General features: G+C 44.0%; 1 protein-coding gene across 1 annotated transcript in view; it reads left to right on the top strand.

The window, feature by feature from the left end:
* kcnn1a (potassium intermediate/small conductance calcium-activated channel, subfamily N, member 1a) overlaps positions 1-26895 on the top strand; it is a 64756-nt gene extending 37861 nt beyond the window's left edge. The window contains 7 exon segments of the mRNA XM_014190005.2: positions 1012-1107; positions 2016-2434; positions 14603-14744; positions 15007-15117; positions 15525-15652; positions 19872-19941; positions 23150-26895. Coding sequence (XP_014045480.2) covers positions 1012-1107; positions 2016-2434; positions 14603-14744; positions 15007-15117; positions 15525-15652; positions 19872-19941; positions 23150-23455 — 1272 coding nt within the window. The 3' untranslated portion in view covers positions 23456-26895.

The following is a 26895-nucleotide window of genomic DNA, read 5'->3' as shown; positions in this document are numbered from 1 at the left end:
TCAGTGTAATGGCTCATATTCTAATGCATGCTTACTTGACCCCACCCCAAGAGAGCATATCAATATCCATTTACAACGACTTGGACGTCCGCGGGCCTTGACAACATAGCAATGGGCAGCTTTTACAATCGCCCCTGACGATTATTTACAATGATTCCTATTGTTGTTTTTGTCACTGTTGTCAGGATTGTGATTACAACATGTTTTAGTCCCCACCATTACAGCTGATTCATCAAATCACTTTTTACCCACAGTGGGAAGTCTAGTAGTGCAGGTCCTTATTCCAAAGATCTATGACCCTTTATAGGCGTTGCAGCTCTAGCGTCCAAACGATCAATTCATCACTCGCACCGCTCACGGTGGGTTGCTTCCTGCTAACGCTACTGTAGAAGATGCACAACGTAACTGCTCTGTTTCTGCATCTAGGCTACTATTAGATTGAAAATACCTAGTGGTGGGTTTGATGAATAAATCGTTTGTGTACTGTTTAGAGCCAATGTTTGACCTTTACTTCCTGCTACTGTCATTGTTTTGAGACAACACTTTGTGGTGCTGTTGTTTTTAGTTCAAACCCCTTTCCTCAGCTCTCTCGTTTTAAGCTAACAATATGTGGTGTTTTCATTGTCAGTGTTCCTCTCCTTACTACTAGTTACATTCACTCCAGAGGGAAACCTTTATGGAAGATAGAAGTTAGATGGATTTATTTTGGTCTTGTTAGCTCCATCCAACAATATTTCAAAAATCAACATGTTTTGCCCACCATGAAGACTGCCTAAATTATTTCACACAACAACAAAATAATCTAAGTTGAAGATTTCTTATATTAATGCTTTTACATTTACAGTTCGGAGGTGAAGCCTAGGTATGACCACTCCTCTGAAAGTCAACATAGGTTGCACATGCTATGTAATCGTCAATAAATATTCTTAATTTATTTTATATATTTATATTTCTCCTCAATATCACTGTATCTCTAAACTATATTTATTGTGTGTCTGTCTCTCACTACAGGAATCTTCGTACTCATTTGCACTGAAATGCCTTATCAGCCTTTCCACTGTTATATTGCTTGGTCTTATAATAATGTACCATGCCCGGGAAATCCAGGTGAGTCGAAATAATGCAACAATTTGGCAGGAAATACCATTTCATTGTTATAATTTATGGGCTGGTGTGGTGATTGCCTGAATTGCTTGAAAATTGAGTTTGATTATTGAGTGTGATGATGCCTATTATTGATGAATTGTTTTAAGTATTCAACATTTAAACAGGTCAACATAATTGGGTATGTTAGATACTTTACAGTCCTAATTCAGCTGATTTATATTATGATATTTACAGAAAATGACTGAAATAACTGGTACTTTTTTTAAGGCTCTTTAAAATGTGAAGAGTGGCATCTATTAAATCTGTAATCCACAGCGGTGAAACTGCCACGTCTGTTTGCAATATTACAACAACAAACAGGTTACTTCAAACAACCAACACTGTTTTTTCTCTCTGACATCTTGAACATCATTACACACGAGATAGAACAGCAGAGTATGTACTACGGACTGTAAAATAAAGTATATAACTACTGTAAAATAAAGTATATAAAGACTGAAAAATAAAGTATATAACTACTGTAAAATAAAGTATACAAAGACTGTAAAATAAAGTATATAACTACTGTAAAATAAAGTATATAAAGACTGAAAAATAAAGTATATAACTACTGTAAAATAAAGTATATAAAGACTGTAAAATAAAGTATATAACTACTGTAAAATAAAGTATACAAAGACTGTAAAATAAAGTATATAACTACTGTAAAATAAAGTATACAAAGACTGTAAAATAAAGTATATAACTACTGTAAAATAAAGTATACAAAGACTGTAAAATAAAGTATATAACTACTGTAAAATAAAGTATATAAAGACTGAAAAATAAAGTTTGTAACTACTGTAAAATAAAGGAGGTAAAGTCTGTAAAATAACGCATAACTAAGCTACTTTTTGCTTTTCCTGCAGCTGTTTATGGTGGACAATGGGGCGGACGACTGGAGGATAGCCATGACGTACGAGCGCATCTTCTTCATCGTGCTGGAGCTGCTGGTGTGCGCCATCCACCCCATCCCGGGCCATTACCGCTTCACTTGGACGGCACGGATCGCCTTCACCTACACTCCGTCGACGGCCAACGCCGACGTGGACATCATCCTCTCCATCCCCATGTTCCTCAGGCTCTACCTGATCGGCCGTGTCATGCTGCTGCACAGCAAGCTCTTCACGGACGCCTCGTCACGCAGCATTGGCGCCCTCAACAAGATCAACTTCAACACACGCTTCGTCATGAAGACGCTCATGACCATCTGCCCCGGGACCGTGCTGCTGGTCTTCAGCATCTCCTCCTGGATCATCGCCGCCTGGACGGTGCGAGTCTGCGAGAGGTAAACGGCTAGGGAGTTCCCTAAAGAGGGAAAGACCCAGCCAAGCACCACAGAAACACACGCCCCCATCATTGTGCACTGTGTGTGTCGGCACTCCCCCTTCTCTCTCTCTCTTCCTCCTTCTCTCTCTCTCCCTCCTTCCGCCTTCTCTCTCTCTCTCTCCCTCCTTCCCCCTTCTCTCTCTCCCTCCTACCCCTTCTCTCTCTCTCCCTCCTTCCCCCTTCTCTCTCTCTCTCTCCCTCCTACCCCTTCTCTCTCTCTCCCTCCTTCCCCCTTCTCTCTCTCTCCTTCCTTTCCCCTTCTCTCTCTCTCCCTCCTTCCCCCTTCTCTCTCTCTCTCCCTCCTTCCCCCTTCTCTCTCTCTCTCCCTCCTTCCCCCCTTCTCTCTCTCCCTCCTTCCCCCTTCTCTCTCTCCCTCCTTCCCCCTTCTCTCTCCCTCTCTCTCCCTCCTTCCCCCCTTCTCTCTCTCTCCCTCCTTCCAACTTCTCTCTCTCTCCCTCCTTCCCCCTTCTCTCTCTCTCCCTCCCTCCCCTTCTCTCTCCCTCCTCTCTCTCTCCCTCCTTCCCCCTTCTCTCTCCCTCTCTCTCCCTCCTTCTCTCTCTCTCCCTCCTTCCCCCTTCTCTCTCTCTCCCTCCTTCCCCCTTCTCTCTCTCTCTCTCCCTCCCTCCCCTTCTCTCTCCCTCTCTCCCTCCTTCCCCCTTCTCTCTCTCTCCCTCTCTCTCCCTCCCTCCCCTTCTCTCTCCCTCTCTCCCTCCTTCCCCCTTCTCTCTCCCTCTCTCTCCCTCCTTCCCCCTTCTCTCTCTCTCCCTCCTTCCCCCTTCTCTCTCTCTCTCCCTCCTTCCCCCTTCTCTCTCTCTCTCCCTCCTTCCCCCCTTCTCTCCCTCCTTCCCCCCTTCTCTCTCTCCCTCCTTCCCTCTCCCTCTCTCTCCCTCCTTCCCCCTTCTCTCTCTCTCCCTCCTTCCCCCCTTCTCTCTCTCTCCCTCCTTCCCCCTTCTCTCTCTCTCCCTCCTTCCCCCTTCTCTCTCTCTCTCTCCCTCCCTCCCCCTTCTCTCTCCCTCCTCTCTCTCTCCCTCCCCCACTTCTCTCTCTCTCCTTCCTTTCCCCTTCTCTCTCTCCCTCCTTCCCCCTTCTCTCTCTCTCTCCCTCCTTCCCCCCTTCTCTCCCTCCTTCCCCCTTCTCTCTCTCCCTCCTTCCCCCTTCTCTCTCCCTCTCTCTCCCTCCTTCCCCCTTCTCTCTCTCTCCCTCCTTCCCCCTTCTCTCTCTCTCTCCCTCCTTCCCCCCTTCTCTCCCTCCTTCCCCCCTTCTCTCTCTCTCCCTCCTTCCCCCTTCTCTCTCTCCCTCCTTCCCCCTTCTCTCTCTCTCTCTCTCTCCCTCCCTCCCCCTTCTCTCTCCCTCCTCTCTCTCTCCCTCCTTCCCCCTTCTCTCTCTCCCTCCTTCCCTCCTTCTCCTCCACTTCTCCCTCTCTCTCCCTCCCCCCCTTCTCTCTCTCTCCCTCCTTCCCCCTTCTCTCTCTCCCTCCTTCCCCCTTCTCTCTCGGTCTCCCTCCTTCCCCCCCTTCTCTCTCTCCCCTCCTTCCCCCTTCTCTCTCTCTCTCCCTCCTTCCCCCCTTCTCTCCCTCCTTCCCCCCTTCTCTCTCTCTCCCTCCTTCCCCCTTCTCTCTCTCCCTCCTTCCCCCTTCTCTCTCTCTCTCTCTCTCCCTCCCTCCCCCTTCTCTCTCCCTCCTCTCTCTCTCCCTCCTTCCCCCTTCTCTCTCTCCCTCCTTCCCTCCTTCTCCCTCCGCCACTTCTCCCTCTCTCTCCCTCCCCCACTTCTCTCTCTCTCCCTCCTTCCCCCTTCTCTCTCGGTCTCCCTCCTTCCCCCTTCTCTCTCGGTCTCCCTCCTTCCCCCTTCTCTCTCTCCCTCCTTCCCCCTCTTCTCTCCCTCTCTCTCTCTCCCCTTCGCTCTCGCTCCATCCTTCCCTCCTCTCTCTCTCCCTCCCCCACTTCTCTCTCTCTCCTTCCCCCCCTCTCTCTCCCTCCCTCCCCCACTTCTCTCTCTTTCCCCCCTCCGTACCCCCCCTTTCTCTCTCTCTCTCCCTCCCCCACTTCTCTCTCTCTCCCTCACTACTTTCTCTCTCCCTCCCTTCCCCACTTCTGTCTCTCTCCTTCCCCACTTCTGTCTCTCTCCTTCCCCCTTCTCTCTCTCTCTCTCTCTCTCCCTCCTTCCTGCTTTCTGTTCTCTGTGTCCAGTTGTGTTGTGGTGTTCTGTTCATGCTCACTAGCCCAAAGTAATGTCTTGATGTGTCGTACCCCCACACACACCACTGCCTGGGTAAAAAAAAGAAGGGGGTTTCATTAGCTCAGCGATCACTCCACGAGTCCCTACTCCTTGTTTTAACGCTATTTTAGCAGATTTTCCATAATTCATGAGTGTCTAATTGTTTGTTTGCTGAATGGTTTGTTTTGGTAATACTGAGCAGCCCCAAGGATCCCCGTTCACATCAGGCTTTTTCTCAAGGGGGCGGTGGGGATTCTCACAGATCTCTGAGTAAAGGGAGGAGGCAGGGAAGAGCACGCTTTTTCAGACCAATTAGAAGTTTATCATTACTTTGATGTTAAGTTGTCTTCCTTGGTGTGTAGGGGCTGAGGGAGGTGGGATGGGTTGACGTCAGCTCCTGTAACACTTCCTTATGACAAAAGGGCTGTAAGTCAAAAAGTCAAATCAGTCAACAGGAACACTCGCTGCCAATCTTTCAGTCAGTCAGACAGTGAGTTGCTCTCCTACGTTTTGCTTGCTTTTTATTTCCTCCCTTTCCATCCCATACTTCCTTGCTCTCTTAACCCCTCACTAACCACTTCCCCCTGCACCCTGGAGCCACGTAAGGACCAGCAGAGAAAACAGTGTTTGACCTTTGGCTCCACCTCCACATGAAACCGAAAAGAAGTAGCGTGAGGTGCAACTCGAATCCAACTTCACCAAATAGTTTGTTGGCACATATTCAAAAGAACACTCTGTTCATCAAGCCTACAGGAATGAATAGTGTATTGCTGAATGTACTTGCATAAAGCCTTAAAGTGATACCATCACATGGATGGACACACTGTTTTTTTCCTGTCTTAGATTTAACCATGAAAGATACAGGTGTTGCCAAATACTGTGAAAAGCATGAATAGAACGTATGGATGACATTGTTGATGGTGTTGTATCTGTCTGGTAATCTATCAACATTACAAAGGAAAACCATAGAACCACAGGGAAATGTAACCAAGCTCTACAGTCGGATGTCTATGGTACTTGGACGCAAAATGCGGCTGGAGTCAACACCATGAAATATCTAGAGTGGCTAATGGGGTCAGGATAGATGATATGCCCACCACACGCTCCGTGCCAAACTAGTCCGCAGCAGTGCATGCAATATAAGGCAGTCCAGTTATGGTTTCAATTTGAAAATAACATGTTTCCGTGTGTTTGGGTGTGTGTGTGTGTGTTTTGTGTGTGTGTGTGTGTGTGAGTGTCTATAATGTTATGTTGTACTTTCTATTTCCCTACTATGCTGCTCCATAGGGATACCATGTGAGTCCTCGCTCTCTAGCCGTGGAAAACCTATCATTTTGCACCGAGCTGGCGCCACTGCTGCCCTGAGTGGGTGAGGGATGGGGGTGGGATTGGGCGAGGGGCAGCCCCCCCAAAAAAACTGCTATCCTTTCCAAACAGAGTAAGGCAAAGGGGGACTAGGTATTCCCCCCTTAGTCGGCATGAATGTGTCACCCATCCTCAAAAACCCAAAAATATATCAACAAAGAAAAATACATTCAGTGGCTAGGAGCATAGGCGAAACCTATGATTTGAGCAGCACTTTGAACCAAGCGTCTCTTCTAAACTGTTTTGTGGTAGCGAGGAGGAGGAGGAGGAGGAGGAGGAGAAGGAGGAGGAGGGAGTTTGTGCTAAAATGGAGCAGCTCCTTCAAGTCACCTTCACCAGCAAGCCTGAGGGCAATTGTCTTTTTTCATTCCTCTTCCTTATGTAATTGTTATAGATCCATAATGTGCCCACTCTTTTCAGCATCTACTTCCAAGATTTGCTGAGGAACAAAAGCTTTTTAGTCCTTTGTGTTCTCGCACATTACCATTCCATTATGTGTCTCCTCTCGAATAATTGATTGAATGATGTCGTAATCGTTAGGTATTCTACAGGCTTTTGTCACTTCTGCCAGATGATTCAGTTTGCTCAAGACGTGGCAAAGGAATTTAATCTGAGATACATATTCATACAAAACATCCGTGCTTATTTGAGGAGAAAACAAATATCAAGTCATTTGTCTGGTACAAAGTCGTTAATGTGGATTTAAGCTCGATTTAGATTTTTTTTTAACCAAAGTTCTAACATTTAACCATATTATAATAACCCCATTAACCCGGAAGTGTTTCACAAAAAGCTCTTCAGCTAGGATGATGAATAGTGAGGGTGTTGCTATCCGTTCTAGCACAGTTTCCAAAATTGAGTCATGAGGAGTTTGTTTCTTCAAGGCAAATGCAGTGTCTCCAGTTTGAAGTTTCATAACATGGACTGAGTTCTCACCCGTGGTAAACAATGAAACAGCATGGGAGTCTTCATGTTTACTGCTCTCGATCCCATCACTCCAACCCACTCAGAAAAAGAGGCGCTTGTTTTCCAAAGTGCTGTGCGTGAGTTTGGAAATGAATCTGCTGATGCACTGTTACATTGACCACGCTCCTGAGCCAAAGGGCAGAACGGTGTGAGATTGGACGAGCACGGAGTCTGTCTGGAATAGACGGGTGAATGAAAGATACATGGTGGGTGGAGGGGACAGGAGGGGTGGTTGGCTGAGTGGCGGTGTTGGCAGGAACCATGATGGTACAGTAGAGGGAAGCAATGCTGGTCACTGCCCCCCTTGATACAGCTCCAGAGCTCCCCTACTTTATTTAAGATTCTCAGTCTTTTGGCGTTCTTATCAAACTCCTCCTCTTTTGCATCATGATCCTTTGCATATTTCCTACTACTGTACCCATCTAACGTGGCATGCTTGCAGTTTTTCCTCATCCCCTCCCCCACTTATTTATCTTTCCTTATTCATAACCAGCAGGCCTAATCCAGTCAGAACTCAGATACACTTGCATGCCTTGCCTGTCCCCCCTCCGGTCCTATCTCCTCTCTCTAACTCTCTCTCTCTCTGAAACTAAACACTTTTTTTCCCGAGGTTACATGAGACGGTCGTTTCTCACCCCGGTCTTCCTGGGGACCTCTGGCCATGTAACAAGCTTTGGAAAGTTAAGAGACTTTCCCTCACCACAGATTAACAGGGTTGAGTTACTGGCCGGTTACTGACCGATATCATGTGTGTGTTGTCACTCGACCTGAAGTCACAGTACACAGCTTCATGTCCAGCGGAATCCTAGCCAGAGATACTTGTGCGCTTGAACTTTCACCACAACTAAAAGTTTTGTGTAAATCACACATTAGTGTCCGTGTGAAAGTTCTGTGTGCTTTTCTCAGGTTCGGATTTAGCTGCTAATGAACTGCAGGCCATATCGTGACATGAGAGATGTGTGTAAAACCTTGAAATTCCAAGGAATGATTATATGAAGGAATGAATTGCCTAGACATTCATAAACTTGCAAAATAATCTTTCTCATTATGTTGTGATATAGAATGATCTGTACACACACTAACTGTACACACTGAATGTTGTGTGACAGATGGTCCAGGTAGACTTTCAAGCAGAGTTTGAGTTGTATTTTGTGTACCATTGGAGTATACCTCCACACTGTGTTCTTCATGCCTGTTGATATTCCATGCAGTAGTTATTACTGACAATGGACAAGCATGACCTAACAAAGTTCCGGAACACGACGATGTTGACGTTCATCAAAGAAAGCTTTTGAGGCTGTAAGGCTATACAAAAGAGTTTTAGCTTTGCTCTTAAGACCACAATGGCTGTTTGAAGGAGATATCCTGTAGGGAAGTTCTGTGTTGTTATGTCTTCTGATACTTTTACTTTTGCTATTTTTAGTTGTGTTGGCTGTGCTACGGCTTGTATCGCTTGCGTCATATTGTGAGACTTAGATTCAAATACATTTTATTACCATTTTGTTCTGTAAATGATAATGAAAAGAGACTTTCATCTTGACTCGACATGTTTGCTAGAATCCATTTGGAATGCTTGCTTTGCATTTTGGCTGGATGATGCGAGCACAATTAGGTCTGCAGTTTTTTTAATTAGGTCATCCCCAGTTGAGTTTAATCCTATCTGTATGTTTACCGCCTCTGACACCCTCCCCTCTTACATTTCAACAAATTTGTCCCAAAATAATCTCTGCCACTGCTCAAATTCTCATTTAAATCAAGGAGACTTGTTAAAATTCTTTTAATGTGCTACGATGAGTTTGCTTGATATGATGAATTCCTGTAGAAAAGACTGTTGTTAGTACATGGACAAGCTAAGGCATATAAAAGTCCCCTTTTAATGTTCTTTCCACTGCAGTGGCTTATATTAGGAGCAAATTAGCCTGTCCAACCATTTGCCTGCTCAGGGTAATACTAATAAAAATACTGCTTGCTGCTCAATATACAGTATTGCGTTCTCAATAACTGGTTAAACCAGTTTTTCTCAATTTCAGGTTTAATCTGACTTGCATGCCATACAAGGAACAAATAATAATTTATTTGGCATTATGGTCTACTCCTGTATAATGTTATCTTTATAGGTAACAGTTATTGATATCTCAAACAATTATTTCCAACCAATGTTTTTGGCAAATGTTTCTATGTTACTTTTTAGTACTACAACTAACAACAGGGTTTGGAAGATTCAGAATACTCATGTCATTTTGATTTCATTCCTCAAATAGCTTAGATCAGGGTTTCCCAAACTCGGTCCTTCCCAAAATCTAAAGCTTAAGCTTCAACCTATAATATACAGCATAGACCCGGGTATTCAAATCTATGTCGTGCTAGGGCAAAAAACAAAACATGTACCCAGGACCGAGTTTGCGAAACCCTGGTTTAGAAGGCACATTGTCAGGCATTGCCACTGTATGTCCCTGGGACAAACCATCTGTTTCTTTCATGAGCTCATCCACATACGGTAAGAGATGGAGATAAAGAATTCTGGGGGAGATGGCCAGGGTTAACAGACCAAATTACATGAAGAGATGGCCAGGGTTAACAGACCAGATGACATGAAGAGATGGCCAGGGTTAACAGACCAGATGACATGAAGAGATGGCCAGTGTTAACAGACCAGATGACATGAAGAGATGGCCAGGGTTAACAGACCAGATGACATGAAGAGATGGCCAGGGTTAAAAGACCAGATGACATGAAGAGATGGCCAGGGTTAACAGACCAAATGACATGAAGAAATGGCCAGGGTTAAAAGACTAAATGACATGAAGAGATGGCCAGGGTTAACAGACCAGATGACATGAAGAGATGGCCAGTGTTAACAGACCAGATGACATGAAGAGATGGCCAGGGTTAACAGACCAGATGACATGAAGAGATGGCCAGGGTTAAAAGACCAGATGACATGAAGAGATGGCCAAGGTTAAAAGACCAGATGACATGAAGAGATGGCCAGGGTTAAAAGACCAGATGACATGAAGAGATGGCCAGGGTTAAAAGACCAGATGACATGAAGAGATGGCCAGGGTTAACAGACCAGATGACATGAAGAGATGGCCAGGGTTAAAAGACCAGATGACATGAAGAGATGGCCAGGGTTAACAGACCAGATGACATGAAGAGATGGCCAGGGTTAAAAGACCAGATGACATGAAGAGATGGCCAAGGTTAAAAGACCAGATGACATGAAGAGATGGCCAGGGTTAACAGACCAGATGACATGAAGAGATGGCCAGGGTTAAAAGACCAGATGACATGAAGAGATGGCCAGGGTTAACAGACCAGATGACATGAAGAGATGGCCAGGGTTAACAGACCAGATGACATGAAGAGATGGCCAGGGTTAACAGACCAAATGACATGAAGAGATGGCCAGGGTTAACAGACCAGATGACATGAAGAGATGGCCAGGGTTTAATGAAGAGGAAAAAGCATCACTGCATCCATTTTAATCAATTTCCATTACATTTTAGCAGACACTTTTATCCAGAGTGACAGTAGTGAGTGCATATATTTTCATGCTGGTCCTCCATGGGAATCAAACCCACAACCTTGGCTTTGCAAGCACCATGCTCTAGCAACTGAGCCACACGGGACATACAGGGGTGAGTTGTGTACTTCAATACCACCCAGAACAGTGACTTGTTTATGATGTTGACATTCTTCAATGGTCTCTCTTGTGTTGGCTGATGCGGTAGATAGATTGCAATGTGTCACCGGTTAGGTTGTTTTCAACACTGTGAATCAAGTGGTATTCCTGTAGTCTAACACACATTAAAGCCCTTTCTGGAAGGAATCGTTTAGGTCTAGTGCTCTCATATGTGCGTACTTGCAAATAGAGTTGCTGACAAAGTAAGGGAACACAGAGTTTTTTGAGGGAGCGATCTTACAAACAATGACATGTCTACAACACGAAGCCTACTTCTATGGGATGTTTTGCAAGGGTGGGAGACATTTTATTTCAGACAATTCCTCTGGTCTCACAATAGGTCGAAAGTGGTGCCAGCTCTTGTCCATGCTATGCCAACACTCTACACAGTATATTGAGAGCTTCAAAATGCCATCGACTGGTTCTGCATCCGTAGCTTCTAGTGCCCATATCACTGTAGTCTATGGACATTTGTCTGAGTCCTCTTCAAGATTCAAGGATTTGGGGGAAAACCTATCTACAGTTTTGTACGCATCTAAAAACAAAAATTCCACATCAAAGCATGTCCAGTCATAAATGTAGAGATCCACAATAAGAGTATTCTTAAAGCAAATACATCGTGATACAGGGAAACCATACACTGTGCAATGTTACACCATTGCGGAAATGGAAAACAAACCTCTAGCATTGTCGTGCTCTAATCGCTTTCACCAGCCTAAAATAATTTGGACACTACGGCACTTAAAGTACTCCTCCTACAAAGGCGTAATTGGTGCCGTCAAGAGCATCCATGCAATTTGAGACAGTTCCAGTGTGTAAACCAGATATTTACCCAACCCTGATGAAGCCAGTGATTGAGTGGAACTCGTCATGATACAATAAACAATTAACACAACTGTAGAAGAAAATAACTTTCAGGACATATTTCACCTCTTTCTTTACAACTTAAGTTCACATGAATCACATGAATCAGAGGACAAAATAAGAAGCAATGTAATATGTTGACAGACACGACTTCCACCAGGTTCTGTCACAGAGTTAGTGATCTGGAATGACTCATGTATTTGCCTGTTTTAGTCACAGAATGTCTAAAATGAGCGAATTAGTCACTATAGTGTTGTCCCCCTTGCTCTAAGCCTTGTCAGAGAGGATGCTATTGAAGGCTAACGTTGCTGGATTCAATGCGTATCGCAGAAGTATCACGTTATAGCTCGATTGAAATTTAAAGGCAATGTTCCCTCCTTCGTGGAGACTGCATTCATGGTAAACGCTGCATATGTCGGGCTTTACATTTACATTTTAACACAATTTTTCCTCCATACTTCCACGATACGGATTGAATCCAGCCCTAACAATCCAGGTGAAAGAGACAGGGAAGTCAAAAACATTGAGCTTATTAATGCGTTTTTACTGGTCTCCAGCGTACAGATAAGAGACTGGCTATATAAATATTCAACCCCCATCCACTTGACAATATTGTGATATTTGTCAAGGATGGTTTTCACTTTGTCGTCTTTTGCTCTCAATATACTGGCTTTTCAGCATGCAGGATGCAAACATCTTTTTAATGCCTGCATGGTATTGTATCGACGTGCTTTTTTGCATGCCATACAGTCAGTCGCTTGAACCCACACTATTGACTCTGAGGAAAAAAGGATCATGTTGTTTTTCCTGACATTGAGCATGAAAGCAGAGTTGACGTAAAGGAAAAATCCACTCAAAAACCATCCTTCTGTATTTCTTTAATTAATTCTTTAATCCACTGTTGATACAGTCCCAAAATGTTTTGGATGTCAACAGTCATGTTTTCAAGATGCTGGACTTTCAAGAAGCAAAGTGTCACCGGCCACATCATCATATAATGCATTTTGGATCATCATGATTGGGGTGGCAGGGAGCCTAGTGGTTAGAGCGTTGGACTTGTAACCGAAAGGTTGCAAGATCAAATCCCTGTGCTGACAAGGTATAAATCTGTCGTTCTGAACAAAGCAGTTAACCCACTGTTCCTAGGCTGTCAATGAAAATAAGAATTTGTTCTTAACTGACTTGCCTAGTTAAATAAAGGAAACATATATGATATGGCTGGTGACACACTGTGAATTCAGCAACTTGACATGCAAAATATTTTGCGACAGTATCATCAGTGGACTAATGATAGAAATACCAAAAGATAGTTTTTGAACTGAGTTTTCTTTTAAGGAGATCAGAGTTCAGCAACACCTGCTGAATGCATGGTTAGTTCCTTAATGAAAGTGAACTGTCTAGGAGGAGATTTTCAAGAATTTTCAAGAGTTCCAAACTTGGTTCATCTGCACCAGGTGTTACAAACTGTATTTCTGCATTGATTAGATTAAATTGTTCCAGCCATTTTAATTCCACATGCTGGGTTACTGCTGGATAATCAAGTCATTAGCATATTCCTAATTGTTTTAACAAGGATCCCTTTCGAAGAAAATCTCTGGGAGCAGAAATGTCATCCTCTTTATCCTTAATAGTCATCCTGTGTACTTTTGAGAGCTGTTAGTAATCCAGCTGAACAATGAGCCTCAGTATTATGACTCCTCCTAGACAGCACCTTAGCCAATCAGGGATGTAGTATGTAAAGAATGGTAGGGTTGGGCTGGATGGGTTAATTTTGGGACTTTATCCCACAATGCAAAGGGGATGGTAATGTCATCATCAATGTTGACATTTGTGGTGGTCTTTTTTATCTATCTGCTGTGGTTTTAGGGTTAGTGCTATCATGGATCCTTGGAATGTCCCTACCCTAAACCCTAACCTTAACCCTTACCTAACCCTAACCTTAACCCTTACCTTAACCGTTTTAAATGTCAACTTCAATGGGGTGAAGTCAGTTGGGACGTCCCAAGGGTCCCGTTTAGACGTTGTGTTTTAAGGGGCATTGGCTATCGCATGGTTTTCTGCCATTTTCAGTAAACAGAATGATGAAATGAAGTGATACATTTTGAAGGGATGATGTTCATAACCAAACCTTTTTTGGGGTAGTTCAAACTCTTCACATTACAGATCCAAAGTAGTTTTTCCCCCATTATGTTGTAAGAAATGAGAATTGACACTCTCCTTTCTTTAAACAAAATGATGTCGATGGTCAAATATATTTTCCTCTCTTGTAGAGCAAATGCAAATTATTTGGGTGCATTGATTTAGAATTTGTTGGGGATGAGTGCTGATCAAAGTGGTTATAGTATTTTAGATTTCCAGTGGTTAGTTTGGATTCAAATCCTGTAAGACTCAAACTTAAAAGATCAATTGCCTGCGGTTCTCATAACGCTTAAATGCATAGCTGCATAACTTAATGTATGTCACTTTCTTTATTCCAATCATCTGCCATAATAGTTTAATTTCTCTGCTAATGAGTAGCAGATGTATGTCTGGATTCATGTCTATTTTTAAATGCTTCTCAATTGATATCATCCATCGTCTCAAGTTGTTTAATAGACACTGATACATACAGTAAATGTTCAGTGTTTTGCTGTGGAGAATTCTCAAACCGCCATCAGCATTTAATTAGATTCTTTAAAAGGATTATTGAAATCAATTATGTTTTCCCTTCCATATCATTTTAATTTGGCTACTCATTGAATGATTGAATGTGCATCTTAATTTACCACAGAGCATTGACTGAACAGCTACAGTATATTGGAATGTGACGGCACAACTTCATAACGTTTCACCATTTTGTTTCCAACATGGATTGGTTGCTTTTTAGATGTGTAGTGCAGGCATGACAAAAGGTGAAACACTATGCACATGTCATTTCTTGCTTCTTCAACCACCTCTGTTAGTTCACGACCTCTCCAGCATGCTCAGGTTTCCTTTACAGTATCGGATGTCACTGATGGGTATCTTCCTCTGTTTCTCTCTTCCTTACTTTAGGTATCATGACACACAGGAAGTGACCAGTAACTTCCTGGGAGCCATGTGGCTGATCTCTATTACCTTCCTCTCCATTGGCTACGGAGACATGGTACCTAACACGTACTGTGGGAAAGGCGTATGTCTGCTTACAGGGATCATGGTATGTTACTTGTCATTGGAAATTCATTTTTTGGTGTGTGTTTCATGCAATATTGCAGGACTAATAGACATATTATTCCCACGAAACAGCCATGTTTTAAATCTGACATGATGTATTTCTTCAACTTGTTGCTTTATTCTAGAGCAGCTCAACATCTTGAAATGTTTCCCTCCAAGCAGTCACCTCACTATTAATACAATAACTCAACAGTCACCCTTCACATTATTTCATTTCTGGGCCTGACTATGTTTCTGACCAATAGGGAGCTGGCTGCACTGCGCTGGTGGTCGCCGTGGTAGCCAGGAAGTTGGAGTTGACCAAGGCTGAGAAGCATGTCCACAACTTCATGATGGACACACAACTCTGCAAACGAGTGAGTCACTCACACTCTCATTCTAGTGGCATCTTTGATCTTCCACCACTGAGCACTACTGTAAATGTCACATCCCTTACTGTACGGGAGGTTATATTACAATAATACAATAACTGTCGTTTATGGTTCCTGATGGAACAGGGTAAAACAAATTCATGTCCCTGGTAAGAAGTTTTTTTTCATCGGTTTACTATTCTCAATTCCCTACAAGTTTACCTTTCTCAATTCAGTTTACCTTTCTCAATTCAGTTTACCTTTCTCAATTCAGTTTACCTTTCTCAATTCAGTTTACCTTTCTCAATTCCCTAAAAGTAAATCCACATAGAGTATTATGTTATGAACAGGCAGTTGTTCGGGACGCCCTGCCTTTCCCGAGGGTTCACATGCGTTTCCTCATTGGTCGGCAGGTAAAGAACACAGCTGCCAATGTACTCAGGGAAACATGGCTCATCTACAAACACACTAAGTTGGTCAAGAAGATTGATCACGCCAAGGTGCGGAAACACCAGCGCAAGTTTCTACAGGCCATCCATCAGTAAGTGTTGTTTCCCAAAGATCATGACTCCATCGTAAGCATTGTCTGAAGCCTACATGGACACATAGTTGTTTTTACCACCTGTTGTTAAGTTGTTAAATACATGTTATTGTCTTTATTGCTCTTTGTTGTAGAGCTAGTAACAGTAGTAGTGGTTTTAGTTGCACTGCTAACAGTATTTTTGTGTAGATGTGCATCAGTGGAGGCTGCTGAGGGGAGGATGGCTCATAATAATGTCTGGAATGGAGTCAATGGAAGGGTATCAACCGCACGGAAACCACGTGATTGATGTGTTTGATAGCATTCCATTGACCCCATTCCAGACATTATTATGAGCCATCCTCCCCTCAGCAGACTCCACTCTTGTGTATTCTTAACAACACTCTTACTCAGCGGTGTCACTGGTGGTCTTTGTTATAATGTCCTTCCTTTCCTACTCTCAGCCATTTCCTGTGACGATATTCTGTGTGTTCGGTTAGCTAGATGTGTTATTTAGTTGTGTACTAAAACACACACACACACACACACACACACACACTGGATACCGCACCTAACAAATGCTATGTACACACGCACACCCTAAAACACACACCCTGTAATGTAATGGTCCTCCTCCCCCTGCCCTGCCCTTCCCCTCCTCAATCCTTACCCTGTGCTTACAGTGAGAAGTGTAATGGTCCCCCTGCCCTGCCCTTCCCCTCCTCATTCCTTACCCTGTGCTTACAGTGAGAAGTGTAATGGTCCCCCTGCCCTGCCCTTCCCCTCCTCAACCCTTACCATGTGCTTACAGTGAGAAGTGTAATGGTCCCCCTGCCCTGCCCTTCCCCTCCTCAACCCTTACCCTGTGCTTACAGTGAGAAGTGTAATGGTCCCCCTGCCCTGCCCTTCCCTCCTCAACCCTTACCCTGTGCTTACAGTGAGAAGTGTAATGGTCCCCCTGCCCTGCCCTTCCCTCCTCAACCCTTACCCTGTGCTTACAGTGAGAAGTGTAATGGTCCCCCTGCCCTGCCCTTCCCCTCCTCAACCCTTACCCTGTGCTTACAGTGAGAAGTGTAATGGTCCCCCTGCCCTGCCCTTCCCCTCCTCAACCCTTACCCTGTGCTTACAGTGAGAAGTGTAATGGTCCCCCTGCCCTGCCCTTCCCCTCCTCAACCCTTACCCTGTGCTTACAGTGAGAAGTGTAATGGTTCCCCTGCCCTGCCCTTCCCCTCCTCAACCCTTACCCTGTGCTTACAGTGAGAAGTGTAATGGTCCCCCTGCCCTGCCCTTCCCTCCTCAACCCTTACCCTGTGCTTACAGTGAGAAGTGTAATGGTCCCCCTGCCCTGCCCTTCCCCTCCTCAACCCTTACCCTGTGCTTACAGTGAGAAGTGTAATGGTCCCCCTGCCCTGCCCTTCCCCTCCTCAACCCTTACCCTGTGCTTACAGTGAGAAGTGTAATGGTCCCCCTGCCCTGCCCTTCCCCTCCTCAACCCTTACCCTGTGCTTACAGTGAGAAGTGTAATGGTCCCCCTGCCCTGCCCTTCCCCTCCTCAACCCTTACCCTGTGCTTACAGTGAGAAGTGTAATGGTCCCCCTGCCCTGCCCTTCCCCTCCTCAACCCTTACCCTGTGCTTACAGTGAGAAGTGTAATGGTCCCCCTGCCCTGCCCTTCCCCTCCTCAACCCTTACCCTGTGCTTACAGTGAGAAGTGTAATGGTCCCCCTGCCCTGCCCTTCCCCTCCTCAACCCTTACCCTGTGCTTACAGTGAGAAGTGTAATGGTCCCCCTGCCCTGCCCTTCCCCTCCTCAACCCTTACCCTGTGCTTACAGTGAGAAGTGTAATGGTTCACTTGTTTCGTGGATGTTGTGGGGTTTAAAACTTTGTACTGTGTTCTGTCTTTGTTTTGCTCTATCACTGCAGAGCTCAGAAGTAAGTTGAGTCTTCTATGTTTCTCCTCCTGTTTCCTCTACATTCCTCTCTCTCCATGTCTGCGTTTTGACATGCATGAACCTTCAAATGCTGGATGCCGGTTGTTTTGGTTTTCTTTTAATGTTCCATTTACCCCCATCCTCTGAATGGAATGACAAAAAGCATCAACATTACCACTGATGATGACATGGTAGTGGGGTGTCTGAAGAAAGTCAGAGGCATCTGGCAGTATGAGCTTGTTGGGGCTTGTTGGCTAGGCCGGAGTCCATTCATCAATGAAGTCGCCATCTATGATGTTACCATGATTAATATAGATACAATATGTAGGCTATATTAACCTGCATTGGCAGACCCATCCTTGCTCCTGATTTTGTGGTTAACAGTTATCTCAAGGGTTTGAAGTCTGTTTTTGTTTTGAGGTTATTTTTATTTTTTATTGCCATCAACACTCAGACATATCAGACACTCACAATAAAGAACACAACTGCAGGGGCCTAGTATCTTAACTCACCCTAGCAGGAAGTACCCTGGAAATCAGTTTTAGAGTCATTTTTGTACCCAACTCAGATGCCTTTCCTTCACAGACGCTAGGTAGGAAAGAACGGGCCGTGCTGGTAACCTCGTAGTTAGATGAAGCTGAAAACAGAGCCTTTGCTGTGATCTCCTCAATTGCACATCAACGAATGTCCTTGCCTCAGAATTAGCACTTTGGGGAACTTTCTGCCTGATCAAGTCACCAGGATGTCGATCCATTTTTATTTGTATTTCTTTTTTATTTCACCTTTATTTAACCAGGTAGGCTAGTTGAGAACAAGTTCTCATTTACAAGATAAAGCAAAGCAGTTCGACACATGTAACAACACAGAGTTACACATGGAATAAACAAACATGCAGTCAATAATACAGTAGGAAAAAAAGTATATATACAGTGTGTGCAAATGAGATAAGGGAGGTAAGGCAATAAAATAGGCCATAGTGGCGAGGTAATAACGATATAGCAATTAAACGCTTGAGTGATAGATGTGCAGAAGATGAATGTGCAAGTAGAGATACTGGGGTGCAAAGGAGCAAAATAAATAAATAAATACAGTATGGGGATGAGGTAGTTGGATGGGCTATTTACAGATGGGCTATGTACAGGTGCAGTGATCTGTGAGCTGCTCTGACCCATTTGATTGACTGGTGTGATGTCATCACTGACGTCATTACTTTAAACCAATGCACAAATATCCTCCCAAGGTATTTAAATATTAATTGAAAGTGATAAAAAAAAAAATCTTTAACCTTTATTTACCTAATCCGATATAAGTACTTTTCCAAGGGCGACCAGATCAAGAATGCAGATGCGGTGTTTAGGAAGTGTAGTACAGTACATAAATATCATAAATCAGTCATTTAAAGTAATCACTTTTTTCAGTGTTTTTTTATCGGCCATTGTCATAGAAAAGTGCCACTGGTATAGATACTGTAAGCCACATTCACAGAGTATGGCCCTTCCCTCACATACACCCTCCACACCATAAGTGCACTTCACTCACAAGTCACTGCAAGCTCACCCAATGACTGACGTTTCTCTGACGGCCTGCTGTAAGGGTGTGACAGCTGGGAGCACACATAAAGGCATGTCACCTTTATGAAAGGCTCTATTTTTGATAATATTTACATTTATTGTATTTTTTTAGGGGGGGGGGGGTATTTTGTTTGGACTTTTATTTGACTCATAGATTTTATTTGCGTTTTTGCATGTATTGGTTTGGCGATGATCAGGATTGGGAATGCTTGTATATGCATGCAGGCTGCTCTCTCTCCTCAACATCCTACCAGAGAGTTCTTCTGACAAACATGTGTTGCTCTTCCCCCCTCCACCTTAATGACCCACCCACCTACCACCCCCCTGCCTCTGCCCCCTATCCCCACTCTCTACCCTCTTGCCCCCCTGCCTCTGCCCCTATCCCCACTCTCTACCCTCTTCCCCCCCCCTGCCTCTGCCCCCTATCCCCACTCTCTACCCTCTCCACCTCCCCTGCCCCCCTATCCCCACTCTCTACCCTCTCCACCTCCCCTGCCCCCTATCCCCACTCTCTACCCTCTCCACCTCCCCTGCCCCCTATCCCCACTCTCTACCCTCTCCACCTACTCTGCCCCCTATCCCCACTCTCTACCCTCTCCACCTCCCCTGCCCCCCTATCCCCACTCTCTACCCTCTCCACCTCCCCTGCCCCCTATCCCCACTCTCTACCCTCTCCACCTACTCTGCCCCCTATCCCCACTCTCTACCCTCTTCACCCCCCCCCCTGCCTCTGCCCAGACTGCGCAGTGTGAAGATGGAGCAGAGGAAACTCAATGATCAGGCCAACACGCTAGTGGACCTGGCTAAGGTAAGAAGACCCAGATACAGGCTCCGATCCAGGCCACTGCCCTGGCTTATAAAGGCCATGCGGCAGGGTTTTTCAAAGGTTCGCAGCTGGACGCCGGCCGCAGCATTGATGTGTGTGGCATTTGCACTCCAGGTTTCTATTTTAAAATGTTCAGAAGCTGGTGCTTTAATGTGTGTTTGCACTGCCAGACCCCCACTGGTCTCTCTTCACCTGCGGTTAAAGCAGCCTGTCTTAGGGAATAGAGCATTGGATAGCCATGTAAATAACACCTAAACTCTGCTATTTTATGTTCGTTATTCACCTTCTCGGTAGTAGTCATTAGTAGCCAGTTCAGTTGAACAACCAGCAGGGCTTTGTTTGTCCATGAAGTCATTTGTAGATTATCTCCTCAGTTTATGACTCAGCTAATGACAGATATATGATGATGAAAAATGACCAATTAGCCCAGAGAAATGCATTCTCTTGTTAACTTAATTGAGGGGCTAGAGTCCTGTGGTATTAGTCAACATCCTGACAAGACATCCTTGATCCTGAATTGTCCTGCTATTATGACCGGTGGAATATAAGGTGGTAGAACACTGCCAAAACACAAACTGTATTATTGTGGGGGCGATAGCCCCTAACAGTATATGCATTGGTTGAAGCGCAATGTTAAATTCAAATCTCCCTAACATAATATCTATGCCAATATGACACCAAAGTCGATGAAAATTCACAAATCATTTTGACTGGAGGGCCACAACACAACTCTTGTCATGAGCCGTCCGAGAACCACATACCGTATTTTTAAGACAATTTCTTGCCCTGAACGACAGCGTCCATAAAGTGACCATTAGACTTTCACTGAATACGTTAGTTTTTATTAAATGTGTAATTTATCGCTCTCACATGCTCATTTATGTCCATTAATTCTATGTTTTCTAGCATTTCTGACTATGCTAACATCTTTTCAGCCAAATCTCAGTTCTAAAATAGGACCAAAGCACTTAGGCAACAGCGCTAGCAGCTAGCTAACACCATTCGGATGCGAGGAAAGCTACAAGAAAAGGAAGCTAGCTATATTTTTCTATCGAAAGTTTTTCACATGGCTAAAGCCATCTGTTGGCCTTGGCACTTGCATGCAATCACAGCACAAACAAATAAGCACAATTTAGTTAGCTGCCATTGCCAGTTAGCTAACCAACTACCAATAGCCAGTAATGTTAGCTAACTAGTTACAAGCCAACATGGCTGTAACTTTAGCTGTATGGACAATTAGCGATGCACCGGCACAACAATATATCCCACATTCTTCCACAATGCACAGCTAGCTAGCCAAGTAAAGTTCATAGTCAACACTAAACTTTGGGAAACTGCCATGTTGCTAATGTATAATACATGCAATGAGTATTGCTCATCTGCTGTTAACGTTAGCTAACGTTACTGGCTTGCTTCGCAATGTAGCTAGATAACGTTACAGCCCTTACCGTATGCCTTTAATCAATACTCCCTCCTCTGTCAATGCAATTTTCTTATTGTCATTATAATCCAAATTTGCGCTGACTGACTAACACAGTGTCAAGTTACTTTTCAATGTATTCCCAAAAACCTGAAGTCGCCATCCATGTAAAAACTTGCCAGGGGGTGCGGGTGCACCCAAGTTAAACAACACCAATATACTGTAATTGCTTGCTTGCATGACCTTTGGGCAGTCAAAAGAAAATGCCATGCTTGTTAACTTAGTTAGCTATGTGGCTGTTTTCAACACATCAACTGTTTTAGAATTATTATTTTTTTAACCAAGCAATACAAATAAACGTTCAATCAGTAATGAGTGAATGAACAACAACAAAAGCTTCCTGTCATCACCAGACTGTCCATTTAAATAGTGTCAAGATAACGCGTTCATGACAGGTTCGTAGCATCAGCGCGTCACCGCCATGGGAAGTGAAGGTCCCAGCCCACGCACAGTGTTGGGTGGCTCTTAAAACAGCGTCGTTGAGTTGCAATGGCCAGGGACTGTGGTGTGTGTATTAATGCGCACGTCTTGACAATAGTGTGTGAATACCGCCCGCAATTCAGGGCGGTATTCCCCTTGTGTGACACTTTTGATATTCTGGATTTCCCTTTATTGTCTATGCGATTTAAAATGTGTCTCAAAAGAAAAGGTAAACAAAAGTAGTATCTGATTTATTCGGGGGCGAAGCACACTGTCTACCTGTGTCCTAACTAGCTACCGGTGTTGCCCCCACCTCCCACCTGCTGTGTAATAGAGTCCTCCTAGCTAGCTAACTAGCTAGCACACAGTGGGGCAACAGGCGGGGGCGAAGTACACCGTCTACCGGTGTGTTAGCTAGCTACCCATCCCGCCTGCTGACTACCGGAGTCCTAGTTGGCTAGCTAACTAGCTAGCTAGCACCCAGTGTCCTTCTCTAACGCTTGCCAGAACACCTGCCTTCACCGTCATTAACAGAACTGCGGAAACAGTGCCGACAGTCGGGGGTGAAGGACACTGTCTACCGTTGTCCCTAGGTAGCTACCGGCATTGTCACCCCAGCCTCTTTTTCTGTGGAGTTTGTCAGCGGTTAGCATCCAACATAATTTTTTATCTTATCCATATTGGCTTAAATGGGTTTCTGGTTTTTCGCTTCCCTCTGGAAAATCAGCTGCTAATATTAAATAAATAATCATAACTACATTATTTCTGTTGAAGTTTGTCATTATTTTGTATTTTTACTTTAGTTGTATTGCTGTGTTATGCTGTATAATAATGTTACATAATCACCTTCCAGTGTAAAAAAAAACAAAAAATACAGTTGAATTTATTGAGTGTTCAAAAGCTGTGGTGATATTGATAAGATCCCTACCAATTAGTTTTTTCCCTAGTTGCTACCCCTCTAACCCAGATAGTTCTCTTTCCTGTCAACTCTCATATTGACATCCATAGATTCAGATTCCAGTTAGTTGTTTACTCTAGCATGATTTATTTATTCATTCATTTGTTCATTATTATTACCTCTTAAGGGGTCATTTGCAACTGATGTGAGTTCAAAGCTACCAGTCTAATATGCACCATATAGTGATAATGATACCATACAGAATTTACATGCATGATTTGAGAGCAATTTATGGCAAGTGTCAAATGACTACATTTCATATACACAATAAATACACTTAGCATATACCATAATAGATCCATCACCTCGTCTCTCTCCTCCTCCTCCTGCAGACCCAGAACGTGATGTATGACCTGGTGTCGGAGCTGCAGGAGCGTAGCGAGGAACTGGACAAGCGGATCGGCATGCTGGAGGAAAAGCTGGACTCGGTGACGGGCAGCCTACAGGCTCTGCCCTGCCTCATCTCCCAAGCCATAAACCAGCAGCAGCAGGAATTCCTGGACGGCTTCCTGCACCGCTTCCGGCCCACCTCGCTGGGCTCAGAGCGCTCAGAACGTTCGGAGCGTTCCTGGACCTCCACCGCCCGCCGGCGTCGCTCGCCCTCAACGGCGCCGCACACCTCCTCTGACAGCGGCTAGCCCCCGCCCTCGGAACCGCCCAAAATGACCCTAAACCGCACTACCCCCGATGACGACCCATAACATTCCCCTAACCCCCCTAAGCCCCCCTCTACGTCACATCCAAAAACCAACACCGCTATGACTGAACTTCCAGCGTGGGACTGAACTAGAAACTGCTCCAATGCAAACCATTAAAAACTTTAACACATTTACTAAACAACAACCTAAACGACTTAAACCGAGACAAGTAGAGATATGGTTTATGTTTTAGCCATTGTATGGCTGTTCAAGTTAGCTTTTTTTGTAAAAGCCCTTGTATAGTTAAACTGACTGAGTTCAGGGTTGCTGGGGTGAGAGCTGGCTATCACACCGGAGCGTCCTTAACCCAGTGAGGAGTGGGGGATGGGGGATAGGGGTTGTCCGTCCGTGGAGGGTCTGCCTGGACTTGCCTGGCCTGGTCAGATCAGTCTACGGGGTCCGAGGAGGATAGATGACACCTTTGTCCACATGGAGGGACACGTCAAACTGGTGGACTTCCCTTTTACAAGACAGGTGTCATGGTTTTTCCCCGTAAGCCAAGGTGACGGTTTAAGAGGGCCTCTGAAAGCTCTGACGTCAGTTCATTGTTGAATCGCACTTAAGGTGGGGGTGGGGGGGTCACACAAAAGGAGAGCAAGGGGAATGCACATGACATTACTACTGAGTAGGAAAATGTACACGAATGCCAATTTCGAAGTTTCCGTTTCCTTGTTCTTACCAAGGGAAAGTTGACAGCGACTATCTTTTTTAGTTACATATTGACATGTGATTTTTCAGTGCCTGAATGTACAAATAGTAGAGGATTATTTAATTACTAATTTCAGAGCAAGTTTTTTACGATGTTAACACTGAATACAAGCATTGCATTCCTTTTTCAGATACATTCCTCTTCAAAAACTCATAGAAATTGTCTTAATGTAATGCATAACATTGCCTCCATTACACAATATCTCTTAATGTTTGGAAAACGTTTTTTTTTTTAAACTTATGCTAACCACTAAAAACGGAATAGGTCAGAAAGAGAGAGAGTGAGAGAGAGAAAAAAAGAGAATGTGTTTGAGGGAGAGAGTTCACTTCCAGCTCGATGCTGCGCACTCATACTCACACAAAATTATGAAATGGAGTCTACCTTTTCCATATACTCTTACAAAAAAGGGTTTCAAAAGGGTTCTACAGCTGTCCCCATTGGATAACCCTTTTTGCTCCCAGGTAGAACCCTTTTGGGTTCCATGTAGAACCCTCTGTGGAGAGGGTTCTACATAAAACCCAAAAGGGTTCTATCTGGAACCAAAAAGGGTTTATCAAAGGGTTCTTCTATGGGGACAGCCGAAGAACCCTTTTAGGTTCTAGATAGCACATTTTTTTTCTAAGAGTGTACAAATCAGAGCTTCCACAGGTATTCAGATAATGGCATGGCTTGAAGTCTGCTGTGAAACGGTGCCCGGCACACAATACCGACCGAACTGAGAAACCAACCCTGTCCCTTGCATGGTTCTGTGCAAAAATGAGGATGGAGCAAAACCTTTTGGATGGCTTGACGATTTGCATTTAGATTTATGTTACTTTTGTTGTTGTTACTTCGGTTTCTTTTTTTTGGGGGGGGAACCTAGGATTTCTAGAGTTGAAAATCTAGAGAGTTGCAGTAATGTGTTACAGTATAACAAATGCATTCCCTGTTTGAAATTGGCGTGAAGAAAAATCTTTAACAAAAAAAAAATCCTGAAAGAATACAAATAAAGTACTTAGCTACTTGGATGGCTAGAGACAGTAAATTAGTTCACAGTACCACAAGGTGTCCAAATTACTTATTACCTTGACCTCCTTCAAAAGGGTAATGGATCTCCCATTTAAAAAATAATAAGTGAACGTTATCAATCAAGAAAACACTGCATTACGATATGATTTTAGTAAGGAGAACAAACCTTATCACAAAGTCAGTTAGACATGTTGTAGTCTGTCGTCCACCAAACAGTCGACCAAGTCTACCTGTAAGCATCCACTAATGGTCAGGCTGTCCAGAGAGAGAGCTCTTGGTTTAATAACATGTTCAGCTTGCTGTGAAAGGGACTTAATCAAGCATGACTCTTCACTGCCCCTCTACACACTAACCATCCACTCCAACTGAGGGATATCACTCCATTACTGTATAGTTAGGGGCGGACTGGGACCAGAAATCGTCTCTGCCATTTCTAACACAACGGCCCTTGAGGCCCCCATTATAAGCCAGATAATTGTCATTTTGCACAAAAAACGAAGTTGGACAGGCCCACTGTGCTAAAAATGGACCAGTCCACCTGGAAAGTCCGCCACTGCTTATAGTCTCTCTTTAAAATCAGCTTTTACACCTTTGAGTTGATTGGAGGGTTACTCGATTGTGCTCTCACCTGTTCTAGGCATACCAGCGTTAACCTCTTCATATGTTTGAGATTTAACTCCTTCATCTGTCATCACCAAAAACTAAAGCTCCATACCCAATTATATGTTTTACTATATTTTTGTTCCAACAACCATTTTGATGGTAGGAAAATTTGGTCAAAAGATGGGGGAACCCCCATGTCCCTCTTCAGATTGCATTTAGTGCATGATACTTAGTATAGCACCAGTAAACAGACATCACAGGTGCTTGAATGTCCTCTCCAGAGAGTAGAGGTACTTCAGCTGGCAGAGAGGAAGCAAAGAAAGAGAGCGAGAGAGAGAGATTAGAGCCATACCTCATTTACTGACAGATGTCCGTTTTGCCCCATGGGGTTTAGAAGCAGCAAGAGTGGGTGTCCCGTGAATATGACCTCATTGTGGATGTCACAGAACAAATGGGACAAATGTAATAACGAAGGGGCAGATGCAGCGGGGCGCAACTTTCAGGATATTACAGAAATATAAATAGAAAAGTAATGTATAGAGAGGGTATTGCTCTCTGTATTTCACATTATGATAGAGAATTTCAGTTCTAGACATATTTCTTTATGACATGCCCCAGGGTTTTTCTACACGTTAACTGCCCAAACATCATTCCAATAGCTGTTACAGCAAAATAGAGTCCTCGTTTTCTGAAAATAGTCCTTGCCAAAAATGCCACAATTTTTCAAAGAGAGAGAGGGAAATTCATATCAATATGCTGATAATATCTGGTGAGGAAAATAATCTGAATACAATCATTCTTACTTCTATCTAAAAGAACAGGCAAAGCTGGCATCTGATTGTGTTTAGACTAGATAAAACAGGATGAAAACTAAGTAATGTATACCATTGTTATGTGTACACTGCCACAGAATGCATTTGTAGTAGCGGAATAAACCAATTTTAATGGCTGGCATTCGGTGATGGTATGTTCTCTGTATGTGTTGTTGTTTATTTTGCAGGTGACAGTTGTACCAAAAAGAGGAGAACGTCTGGTCATTAAATACTATCTTCAGCTATGA

The sequence above is a fragment of the Salmo salar genome, chromosome ssa03 (genome assembly GCF_905237065.1).
Source record: "Salmo salar chromosome ssa03, Ssal_v3.1, whole genome shotgun sequence".
Taxonomy (NCBI): Eukaryota; Metazoa; Chordata; class Actinopteri; order Salmoniformes; family Salmonidae; genus Salmo; species Salmo salar.
Note: the sequence above shows the minus strand (reverse complement) of the source record. Positions and strands in the feature narration are given on the sequence as shown.